This window comes from Calidris pugnax, unplaced genomic scaffold (assembly GCF_001431845.1).
Source record: "Calidris pugnax isolate Ruff unplaced genomic scaffold, ASM143184v1 scaffold413, whole genome shotgun sequence".
Lineage (NCBI taxonomy): Eukaryota > Metazoa > Chordata > Aves > Charadriiformes > Scolopacidae > Calidris > Calidris pugnax.
In genome coordinates this window covers 234321-246908 of record NW_015091189.1, presented here as the reverse complement: position 1 = coordinate 246908, position 12588 = coordinate 234321, and the positions used below count along the sequence as shown (strand labels likewise).

General features: G+C 51.7%; 1 protein-coding gene across 1 annotated transcript in view; it reads right to left on the bottom strand.

The window, feature by feature from the left end:
* NOS1 (nitric oxide synthase 1) overlaps positions 1-12588 on the bottom strand; it is a 64244-nt gene that overhangs the window by 36701 nt on the left and 14955 nt on the right. Inside the window, exons 3-12 of the mRNA XM_014959520.1 lie at positions 9574-9711; positions 8979-9124; positions 8411-8573; positions 7144-7235; positions 6350-6491; positions 5475-5614; positions 4867-5041; positions 3843-3944; positions 2872-3066; positions 1560-1645 (exon numbers count right to left, since the gene is read on the bottom strand). Coding sequence (XP_014815006.1) covers positions 1560-1645; positions 2872-3066; positions 3843-3944; positions 4867-5041; positions 5475-5614; positions 6350-6491; positions 7144-7235; positions 8411-8573; positions 8979-9124; positions 9574-9711 — 1379 coding nt within the window. The remainder of the gene's footprint in view (positions 1-1559; positions 1646-2871; positions 3067-3842; positions 3945-4866; positions 5042-5474; positions 5615-6349; positions 6492-7143; positions 7236-8410; positions 8574-8978; positions 9125-9573; positions 9712-12588) is intronic.

The following is a 12588-nucleotide window of genomic DNA, read 5'->3' as shown; positions in this document are numbered from 1 at the left end:
GCGCTGAATAACCATTTAGAAATCAGCCTCAGGAGCATTGAAATTTGCTGTCAGATAATCACTCCTCAGTGTAGTTCTGCTTATTAAAGTTGCCCCTGTACTTTCCCATGACGGTGGTGGCCCCTGGCCCCAGGGCTCACACTGTTCCTGGGGGAGGGAAAGGGCAGGAGGAGCAGGGACTGCAGGTTTGAAGGCTCTGATTTGGCCAGAACAGGCACAGCCTGTCCCAACAGGCATCAAAATCACCCTGCGACCAGTGCCAGGGGCAGCACCAGGGACTGCTGGGCTCCGTCCACCACTTGTTCAGCTGATTAGCTCAGATCCAGGCAGGATTAATGGAGAATTACAGAAATAATTCCTCCCCCACTACGTTGGGAACAATGGAGATTATTTTTGTGGTTGTTTTTTTTTTAAATTACCTGCCATGCTCGCATTTTTATAAAATCATTTATCAATCACACACACACACACAGAGAAATGAAAGCATTGTTTCTTCTGACTCAATGGCTCAATTAATCTTCCCGTGGTCTCCACCAGCTCCGGGCTGGAGCCCAGACCCAGGCACTGCCTGAGGAGCACATCCATCAGCTGCTGGTCACCTTTAGGGATGCGCCGTGGAAAACCGCTCCCAGGAGGTGACAGCTGAGGAGTGGGAACAAACTGAGAGTAGGGACTCGGGGAGACTGCAGCGTGGGGAGATGCTGTGAGCAGCACGAGGCCACCTGGCAGCCTGGCCACAGACACCGGGGCAGACCCAGCCCTCCCCAGTCTTGGTCCAGTGCTCTGCTGCCGCGGAGCCAGCAGCTCCTACAAGAACCTCCCTGCCAATGGCCCACGGGGGAGGAACTCAGTCCAGGAGCAGCCAAAGGGTCCAAATTACCCTTCATTCCTACACCCCTGCTGACTAGGAGCTTTGGCAGGGGAGAAGGACTCACATGGCCCGTTACTCAGGGTCAACTGGCCATGAAGTGCAAACCTCAGCTCGGCCCTGATCCATCTGCTGCCTGTAGGGAGATTCCTCATTCCTATCTCCCCCCTCCTTTGCAATGTGGGTGTTCAGAGGTTTAGACGTGCACTGGAAACACATGCTCCTCAAGAAGCTAAAGAATCAGGGATAAAAAGAGAAATATGGACACAAGCTTCATCTTGCTTGTGCCAGCATGACCCTGAACAGTGATGGGTGATCTCTCTGCCCCAAGAGGCTGTGACAGGAGAAACAGGCAATATAACCCCAAGAAGTGAGAAAATCATTCCTTGGCATTGAAGACAATCTTACTGGAGAATGAACCAGCTTGGGAAAAGAGACTATACACAAGATCCAGTGTTCACCTGGTCACACACCTCTGAGTGGTCCAATGAGGTGTCCAAAGGACTGCCTGTTTCTCCAAATGTCACTCTTGGCAGCTAAAGCCTTCAGAGACCTGAGATCCAGGCTCACAACCCATCAGTTGGCACACATCCGTAGGGTGGTGCCATTGAACAGCTCAGCAAACAGAACTGCCCAAAATCAGGACCAGCCCCAAGCACTCCAGGGCTTTTCAGAGCCCAATGGCACTTACTTTGCTAACTTCTTAAAGCCAATGGCCCTCTTCTTGGTAGGCGTCCCATTGACCCCTTTCCAGACGTGGGTGTTCCAGGGGTCCGGCTAGGAGAGAGAAGAGCAGCAGTGGTGGATGGGCAGTGGTCAGACCTTCTAGAAAGTGCTGTGTCCACAGCTCTGAGCACCAAATTACTCTGGTCACCATGGGGAGAACTAGCTGACCTCTGCCCAGCTCTTGATCTCAGCGTCTTGTGGAGGTCCCTGATCCTTGGAACCCCGTGGATTTCTTAGGGGCAGTTGGGCAATGGAGCATGCACAGAAAAATTGCAGTAGAATAAAACCTCGCTGGCTTTATAACAAGCATCTGGCCAAATGCCTTCTCACCTCTTGAGAAGGGTGTTAATAGACCATGAGCGTTTAGAAAGCAAGCAACGCCAGAAGGGGAGGAGTGATGGAAACACAACCTTCCTGCTCCTCAGCCCACAGGTTTGTTTTTTTCCTAAGAAGCCCTTTGGGAAGGGGAGGCAGCTGAAGCGAGGAACAAGCACACAGAAGCTAATTCAGGTCCCTCGCAGGCGGCTGTCTGTAATCAGGGCCAGGAACCATCGGGGTTCCTGCTGGATGGGTTATAGAAACGAACAGACTGCTCCTGGTTTGTGATTGTTCCTTAAGGGCTCTTGACTAAAGGTCACATTGTGTGAAAACCATCGGAGCAGGGATGGTTGGCTAATGAGGATGTGTTTGCTTAGGGGCCTTTTTCCCATGGTCTGAAGTGTTAAATACTCCAGCACTGGCAGTTCAGCCCACTGCTGGGCCTGCTGGGGAGGACCTCCCCCCTGTACCCGCCATCAAACTGTTGGCTCTCCAAGCTGGCAGGAGCCTCCACTCAAACCTGCAGGCTGCGGGGAGGAGGGGTACAGTGACTACCAGGCCATTTCCACATCTAGCTATCAAAGTGCAAAATGAGGCACTTCCAAAGGGAGGAGCTCTGGTCAGTTCCACTTCCAAGGGTAAAAGCTGGGGCCTCAGCATGTTCCCATGTCCCCATGGTGGGGCAAACAGCCATTGCCCTGGGAAAAGGTGGAACATGCAGGGGGTCATTGCACCACATTAGGGGTAATCATGAACGTTAGGGTGGAGTCACGAACAGTAGATGGAATTATGAAGTCTGTGAACTTATTCATGGACTTAGTTGCCTCAAGGGACAGCTTGTTGAAGGGATTAGATGGTGTCCCTCTCCCTCCTGAGTCTTCTCAGCTCCGGCTCCCACCCTGCTCTTGGCTGTACCTTTGGGCATGCAGCACTGGTGGAAGGTGAGGTGCAGACAGTACCTGGTACTCAAAGGAGGGTGTGAGACGGTAGTTGAGCATTTCCTGGTGGAAAACTGGAGTGATGCTGCCAGACATTGGCGGGACAATCCACACCCAGTCAGCTGGACAGCCTCCACGGCATCGGTACTCATTCTCCATGTGCTTGATGAAGGACTCAGTGGCTGAATGGTGATCCACAATGGTCACCTTGTCGCTCTGTTGGAGGGAGAAGAGAGCGGAGCCAACAACGGTGGGTTAATAACCCCCAGAAGGCGAAAGCCAAAACTCTACATTTTCAGTTGTTTGACCCAAATATACCTCACTCCCATGGTCTTACAGGACTGTCCCTTTGGAGATGACATGAGGTGGCTGCTGACCTTGGTCTTCCCAAGGAGCACAGTCACTGAACAATGCCCTTTTCCAGGGCTGAGAAGCTGCCCTTGTCCTTCCTGAGTGGATGCACTATGGGGTGGCTGTTCCTCCTGTTATTTGTCATGGGCCAAGCAAAGACTAAGATGGCATGAATGGGGTGAAGCATCCCCTGCCCAGCCCCTTGGGGAACTCTCTCATGGCTGGCACAACTCAAGGAGAAGTCCCGATCCAGCTCTGGGAAGGGCTTCCACCCTCTGAAATTGAGTTGCCAAGGTCTAGTTTTGCTGCTCAACCACTTAAAGTGCAAGTGGGAGGAAAACCTGGGCCAATTCTTGCCTCACTGGTGGGCTAGAAGAGCTGGATCTTGCCCCCTTGGGGAAATCCCTCTGGACGGGCAGAGCTCGGATGCTGGTAGTGATGTCTTTGCAACATCCAGGGCACAGAGATTATTAAATTTCACTGCAGGCTCCTGGAACAGCCTGAAACTAGGAATGCACAGCACAATTTCAGCTGAGTGTATCAGCTGCTGCTATTGTCCTTGGGCACATGTCTTCATCCTTGTCCTATCCGATTCTTGTGTTGTTCAAGCCTGACCCAAACACAACAGAGTCCTGCTGTACCTGGAAGCTGTACAGCACAGCAATATTGATCTCCACCAGGGCCTGGTCCTTCCACAGCGAGGAGGTTTTCCTCATATCCAGATTCATTTTCTTGGCCACTTGCTGTAACAAAACATGGTAGAAGGTGAATGGTTTTAATGGCCAAGAACCATGGACTGAAGATCCTCTGTTGGGGAGAGGAATACAGAGGAGGAACTCAGAGGAGGCTCACACAAAGCACCTGCAGGGCAAGGCAGCACAGTTGCAATGAAGGGCTGATGTTTTGCCTTCCTCTGAGAAGTTATGGTCCAGCCTTTTCCTCTCCATGACAGGAACAAGGCCAGTCTGGCCTCCCTCCTTCCCTCCCCGGCACAGGAAGATGACTAAATGCTCCTGAAAAAGGCCATCAAGGCCATTTGTTCTTTGTGGGAGGAGAGGAAATGGGTGGGTCCGTGAGACAGCAGGAGATGGTGATCCATGTGCTGGGAGGAACAGACCCCTGCAGCCCCTCCAAGTAACAGTGTGCCCCATGGAAGCACCAAGGAGTCACCCTTGGTGGGTACAGATCCCCTGCACCAGCACCTCCTCATGGCTTGGCTTTGTCTCTGACTCACCCTGTCTCCAGTGTAGAAAGCCCCAAGCCATGGCAGAGTGCTCCAGAGGAGCCTGCTGGAGGGTCCCCATGAGCAGGCATGTCCCTGGGGAGTCACCAAGTGCCTCAGCACCTTCTCGGACGTGCTACACCTTCGCACTTGACCTCAATCAAGCACATGACCAGGTGCCTGCTGATCCATCAAATGCTTTGAGAAGTCTATGGGGAGCTCAACAGGCCTCACGCTCGCTGTGTTAGATACCAGCTGGCCCCACAGGACACAAAGACACTTGCCATCCCATCAAACCCTTGGCCATGTGGCTCCAGGAGAATGTAACTGCCCTATCTAAGGAAGACATGGAGATCCTGTCCTCTCCCACTCAAAACAACACTCTCCCAGTGTTCTGCCTGCTCCCTGGGAGCACCTACCCTCCTCGAGGAGGGGGGAATTACCTCCAGTATGTTGTAGCGAGAGTTGTCGCAATAGTCTCGGACCCCGATCTCTGTGCCCATGTACCAGCCGCTGAAGGGGCAGGCGGAAAACTCCAAGCCACCGATCTCCAGGAGCATGTTGGAAACTGCTGGCAAACCATACCACTTCAGGCCCAGGTCCTTAAACCACTCAAACCTGCAGGGATACAACAGGGTCAGGCAACCAGTGAGGCCTCCCCTGCCCAGCGCAGGCAGGGGAAGGAAGGAGGTTACTTTGCTACCAGCCACCAGGTTGAAGGATATGAGAGCAGGATGGTTCTTGGAGGCAATATCTCCCCCTTAGGGGTTGCTTGTGGGGAGAAAGTGATGTATCAGGAGCATTTCAGAGTGGTGTAAGTCCTGGGAGACTTCAAGGAAAGGGAAACCAGCCTTGAGACAAGGACTTGCTTTCCACCTCCAGGCTCTGCCAGCTTTACATCAGAGCGGAGGGAAGATCTGTAAGAGGGTTTGGGTAGAGAACCCAAGCCATGGCAAGAAAAGGCCAAGCACACAAGGTGGTTTAGGGTGGAACCAGAGTTCCTGAGTCCTGCTGATGCCCTCAAGCAGTTTTGAAGCCTACTCTGACTTACTTGGGGTGCCTGATGGGCACTTCCAGCACAAGCTCTGGGGGGATTTCGAAGAGCTCTGGATCGTTCCCGTTGGCTTGGAGGAGCAGAGGCAGGATATCGAAGCGCCCATGAGGTGCCTTCCACCCTTGCTGAATGCAGATCTACAGGCGAAGCAAAGATAAGATTGAGAAGTCCCAGAAGATCACCTGCTCTTCAAGCATTATGGCATGGCACTGAGCAGTGTCTCCTAACAGCATCTCTGCTCAGCTCTTACGGGAGGAGTAATAACCTCCACCTAAGGGAGCTACAACACGGCGTTGCCTGTCACAACCAACCCATGGCCATGTAAGGGGGATTTTGACTGAGAAGGAGCCCAGAACTCCAGGTCCTACTCCAGGTAGGAATTTCTGATTCCCACTGGCCCCAGGTCAGCAGTGGGCATGCATGTCCTCCTGCAACAGGTCCCTCAGCACCACTAAGTGACCAGGCTGCCCAGGGAGGTGGTGGAGTCACCATCCCTGGCTGTGTTTAAGGGCCGTTTAGATGCAGTGCTGAGGGACATGGTGTAGGGGAGGACTTTGTAGAGTAGGGGAGATGGTTGGCCTCGATGATCCCAAGGGTCTCTTCCAACCTAGACGATTCTATGATTCTATGATTTCTCAGCAAAAGCAAAAGGAGGTAAGAGTCTTTCGATGCACCTATGGCCAACCCCTTCATGTGTGGAAACCACTTTTGTTCCCGGGAAAATATCCGAGGGTGAGACAAACCCAGCTTCACTGCGCAACGAACCCTACCTGACCCAGCCCCCTCCTCACTCCTGGGGTGGCTGGAGCTTCCCCAATGTCCCCACCAGCCCCATGCCCATGGTGTCTGGGAAGGATGGCTCCAGCCCGTACCTCCGTCAGCTCCACGTTTGCGGGGTCTCCCAGGATGGTGCCATCGGGCTGCTTGTAGCCGGCGTAGCGGATGAGCTGGGCGTTCCAGATGCGGAAGTCGTGCTTGCTGTCCGTCCGCTGCGGGAAGATGGTGATAGCAGATCTGGAAGGAAGAGGCAGTGTTGGTGAACACCAAGGACGTCGCAAGGGCACGGGATGGGGGTTGTCAAAGGACCAGCAAAGGTGCTGCCACCAGCCCTCTGCTTGTGCCCTGGACAAGCCCCAGACATTTGTTATGTTTCCTTCACCAGAAGAAGTCATGGCCAGGTGCACTCCAGCTCTGGTATTTGAGGTGTTTCCAGCTACTCAGCTCCAAGCAGAAGCTGGCTGCTAACATGGGGTTTCAGGTAGATCTGGAGAGCCGAGGCTCCAGCCGAGCTCTACTTTTGATGCAGAACATAGGAAAGGAGAAACAATTGGAAAACCTTCCCTTTGAGGTCCCACAAAGAGCAAGAGATATACTTGGGCCAGCAGGACACCTTCCCCTGATATCATAGAATCATAGAATGGTTAGAGTTGGAAGGGACCTTAAAGATTATCGAGTTCCAACCCCCCTGCCATGGGCAGGGACACCTCCCACCAGACCAGGTTGCTCAAGGTCCTTGTAAACGCTCCCCAGTTCACATGCTGGCTACAACCATCCTATTGTGCAATGGCTGCTGCAGGAGACAACGTCAGCAGGGCCCAGATCTGGGCTGACACACATCCAAAGGCCTTGGGTTATAAACCCTGGTGACCTCATGGTGGTGGCTCACCTGAGATTCCCTTTGTTGGTGGCATATTTGATGTGGTTGCAGATATAATTGAACATCCCATGGGCTGTGGTGCAGTCACGGGCATCAAACACCTGAAACAGTGGAAGCAATTGCGGTGATGCTACAGGATGCTCCAACTCCCAGGGCAGAGCCAAGCAGAAGAAACACAGCACAGGGAAAGCCCTAGAAAGCCTTTACATACTTGATAGGTATGTAAAGCTCCATAATTATGTGTTCCCTGCCTTTACAACACATGGATGTCTAATCCAGCTGCCCTTACTGCTTTGGAGAGGTGAGTCATCTGCTGCTCAGGCAAAAACCTCCTCAATCCAGTGCTTTCAACCTGCTTCTGTTCCTGGTTTATTCACCAACAGCTTTGGTTTCTGCTCTTTGTTGTAGATCAAGACTCAAAGCTGAAATAGGACAGGGATCAGTCAGGCCTGAGAGCCACTGAAAGGTTGGGGACTCATAGAATCATAGCCTGGTTTGGGTTGGAAGGGGCCTTTAAAGGCCATCTAGCCCAACCCTTCCACAATCAGCAGGGACATCTTCAACTAAGTCAGGTTGCTCAGAGCCTTGTCCCACCTGACCTTGAATGTTTCCAGGGGTGGGGCATCTACGAAAGAATGGGGAAACCAGGAAAGAGGGTCAACAGGAGGCTTGAAGACAACATCTTGCAGGAACAACTCCTCCCAAGGTTCAGATAAACCAAAAGAAACAGGAAGAGAAGAGCTGAAGGCTGAGCTGGGAGTGAAGGAGGCCCATACTCCTAGCCCCAAGCTGTATGAAGCAGCCACAAGAATTGCTCAGCCCCAACCTGTGCTCCAGGTTACAGAGGAAGACCTCATCTCCGTACCAAGAAATTCAGATCCTACCCTACACTTCCAGCTACTCAAAAGGGCACTGAGCCAAACCTTCTCCTGCCATAGTATCTCTGTACCAAGGATGAGTGTGTCCTGCTGCCTCTCTCCGGGTAGAGGCAGCATGTAAGGTATCGGAGCAGTATCTGGTTTTGGAGAAACTTCTCCAGAGTGCCAGCTTCCAGCTGGCCCCGTTTCAGGCACAGACACCTCAGTTACACCTACCCCACAGATGCTTTTCCAGCTCCTGCTGACTTCCCAGCCTGTGCATCCCCAAAGCTGTCAAGGAGAAGGTGGCTGCCGTGTGCTGAACACAAACTGTACCTGTGCTGCACTTCCCCATGTGTTTGAAGAGCAGGTTTTGCCTCTCCAAAACTCCAGTGCATCCCAGCTGTGCTGGTGCTCACCTGCAGCTTGGACCACTGAATCCTGCCCACGCAGCGGGCCGCGTTTCTCCAGGCGTGCTTGGCTCCATAGATCAGCTCCGTGTCCCGCAGCTGGTAGGTGTCAGTGGCCTCAATCTCCTTGGTCACTTCCTCCAGCCTTTCCATGTGGGCTTTGGAGCCAGATCTGTGTGTGTGGGGAAGGGAGGAGATGGTGGTCACCCACCTGGGTGAAGTGCAGGGCAACCTGCTGCTCTCCACCTGGGCGTGAGCTCATTCTTTCTTAAGCACACGTGTGCACATATACACACACACGTGTGTGCTTTCAGGTGACAGATGACCAAGTGCAGGTCGGAGAGGTCAGTAATATGCACAGAGGCAGACGATGACCAAGTGCAGGTCGGAGAGGTCAGTAACATGCACAGAGGCAGACAACAAGTGCTAGGAATGACACCCCCCTGAAGAAGCAGCTGAACGTGGAGCACCACAGTCTCATCCTGCTTTGACTCACAAGCATGAAAGATCAGATCAAATGTGACATCTCAGCACAAGCAGCAGCCAGGACCTGCAACATCCTCCAGCTAACACTTACCTCTTTATGGAGGAGTAGTACTGGTCAATGAAGTCCTTAGCCAGCAGGAGCACCTCCTCTTTTGTCCTGGTATCTTCTGACTTGCGGACGTGCTGGCTAGGGGTCATTACAGACCCCATGCAGATCTGCTCGGTGCATGCGGTGGCCTGATGAGACAGGAGGAGACAAGCATGCCTTGGGTTACTGCGGCACTTTAGGGTACATGAGCTGGGCTGGGGGAAGTCAACAATTAGCTGCGCAGAAGTCGGTAGCATCTTTGGCCAACAGGAACATTTCCAACTTAATTGTTTTCACATCTATAGGTAACATTGTGTGGGACAACTTGAACATGTGCAGTCATCTCTTGTCCCACTCAATATGGACAATTAGGGCTCACTAGATTCTTGCACCAGCTTGGCATAAAGTCATATGCTTTTCCTGACTTATCCCAGATGGGCTTCCCTCTCGTCCAACACCAGAGGTTCGAAATTCAGACACTACCAGAGACAAGAAGACTGGCCTGAATTCATCCAGTTCTGTATTTCCAGGTAAAGCCACTGTCACCCCCTCCATTATACTCAGACAACTTTTGGCCAGTCCTATCAACTCTACTCACCATCGCTGTCTTGAGGTGCAGGGTGTCGTGGAGCACGGAGCCTGTCTCCCAGTTCTTGATTTTGACAAACCGCGGGCATTTGGAAGGGCTTCCATTCACTGTGTTCTTTGTTGGAGACTGCCGCCCGGACGGTGGTGGCTGGACAACAGTGAAGACCAGGCACAAGGTCAGTATTCATCAACGAGATACAGGAAAAAGGCCACAAAACCACACAGCATCCTGTATTAGTGGATGCCTGTGCTTAAATCCTAGTGATAATACAGTGAGACAAGGTGTATGATCCAAATACTGGCAGCATTTGGGGTCCTACAACGGAGCAACCAACTCTCAATCGACTCTCAGTTGCTCTCAAGCGACTGAGAAGTCATCTCTGTTTACAGAGCAGCCAGACCTGTAGAAGAGGAGTGAGAAAACACAGACAGAAGTGACACAGGGGACCGTTGTGTTCAAGTTTCCCAGTGGAAGACTTACCTCTCTAAAAAACATTAGATGTTTCTTTTTAAGGAGCATCACCTGCTCAGGTTTTACACCTGCCAAGCTCTGCCTCATTAATACAAGCACCATGAGATAGAGATGAGAGCCCATCGGTCCTCCGAGCGAGCCAAAGGCACATCTCCTTTGATATCCACGCTGGAAAATCGTGGGAATAAGGAGGGATAAATTATGCAAGCTGTTGCGGGGCGGGGGGGGGGCTGCTGAATTATGCATAGTTGGATTACTTCAGTCTCAGCTCCGTGTCTCCAGCCTTCCCTGAAACTCCGCTCATCCAGCACATCTTGAATTAGATGCCAGCGTGAGGAAGAGCCTCAGCCAGCAGAGAGCTTGTAAGGAGAAGAGCTGGCTGCAAGGGCTTGTGTTTGCACATGTTTTTCACAAATATTGTCTAGTATTTCTACCGTGACCCTTATTTGCCCCAAGCACTTAAAAACTTGGAGAGCAATCAGTGTCTGCCGGTGTACCGTGGGACAGCGAGATCCGCAGTGGCCCTGGAAAGAAGAGATGTTTCCTCTGGGAATCAGATCTTACAGTAGAGTGTAATTCCATCACTGCAACCACAACGGTGTTGCTGCGGGTTCCAAGGGGAGACCTGGTCCCACACTGGAGCATCCTGTCGAAACCCGCTTATATTTTGGCATCTCTGCAAAGTAAGGCTTGAACCGAGTTTTGATGTAGCCCTCCTACATGAGTTCTGTAGCTTCTGTCCCTTTCTAATCCACCCCCAAGGTTTTTTGAAGGCAGTGCTGCCTCCAGCAGAGCTGTGCGGAGTCTCACCCTCCTTTTTGATGGCTCTGGGCTCACAGACCAGCAGCGAGGGTAGAAATCCAGCATGACAGCCTGAAGGACCCACTGAAGAAGAGCCAGCACGTGGTGGAAGAAGCTCTTGTTTCAGAACAAGCACTTCTGCTGATGAGCAAACCCAGGAGGGAAAGCAACGGGGGCCACAAGGATGACAAGAGCAGATGAGACTCCAGATCTAACTTGTTTTCACTTTGCCAGGCAGAGGATTGCTTTGCTTTTCCGAAGCAGAGAGATTGATGCCTGATTATTGTGAGACTGATGACAGACTGAGCAGACACCACGGCATTGCCCTGGTGGCGATGTTGGCCATATTTTTTGCCCAGTGTTTATTTTTACCATATTTTCCACATTTTTTTTTTCTTCTTTTTTTTTCCCTGGAAAATAAGGATTTTGCTGTCGAGCAGCCTGTGGCTCACAGCATGACACCACGCGCTGAAAGCAAGTGCTGGGGGTGAAGAGGCAGAGGATGGAGGGGAAGGGAGAGCTTCACAACCTGACCCCTCGGTAGGACCATCTTTGGTCCTCGCAGTTCCCAAAAGCCCCTCTCTGCACCCCCTCAGGGTAACACTGTCACGGGGCTCTGTGACATTCCTCATGTCACGAATCCTGTCATCTCCCCAAGGAGCATTTTGAAGTCCTGGCCCCTGAAGGCAGATAAACACACAGCAGATCCCAGCTTCCCCTTTCCATGCCGCAGAAAACAAATCTAAGACTTCATATAGAGCTCAAAACCAGCAGTAAATAAAAAGAACCTCCTAAACGTAGTCCTGGAAAAACACTATTTTTAAGTTTGGGGGTTTTTTCCGGTTTTGGGGAATTTGACCTGAATTATGGCAGTGGCAGTTCCTGGTAATTTTTTTTTTTTTTCCTGCTTGTTTCACTCTTTCAAGAGAATTAACCCATTCCTGAGTTACAAGGCCAGGTTGGACGGAGCTTTGAGCAATCTGGTCTGGTGTGAGGTGTCCTGCCCAAGGCAGGGGGGTTGGAACTAAATGATCTTTAAGGTCCTTTCCAACCCAAACCATTCTATGATTCCACGACTCTGAGCCACTGACAGGATCCTGGGCCACCCTTAGGACCAAGGGGGACAATCTGCCACCTTCCTCCTGAGCACGATTGTTCCTGAGATTGGCAAAACATTGCTGAAAGATGCTGCTCAAGAATGCAAATAAAAACCAGTCCTCACCTGTACAGCCAGTAATTAGAAGTACCAAGCAGAAGGTGCTGGTTGTATCCAGCACCACTTCTTTTATTCTGAGTTAATTTTAATTTGCTGATGGGGCTTCAGTGCAGCTTAGGAGGTGAACAACATCTCACCAACCCAAACCATTCTATGATTCCACGACTCTGAGCCACTGACAGGATCCTGGGCCACCCTTAGGACCAAGGGGGACAATCTGCCACCTTCCTCCTGAGCACGATTGTTCCTGAGATTGGCAAAACATTGCTGAAAGATGCTGCTCAAGAATGCAAATAAAAACCAGTCCTCACCTGTACAGCCAGTAATTAGAAGTACCAAGCAGAAGGTGCTGGTTGTATCCAGCACCACTTCTTTTATTCTGAGTTAATTTTAATTTGCTGATGGGGCTTCAGTGCAGCTTAGGAGGTGAACAACATCTCACTGGAGCAAGAATGACCCAAGAGCACGTTATGAATCCAGAGGTAGCAGTGAACCCATCCTTGGAGCAAGCGAGCTCATGGTCCAAGCTGGTGGAC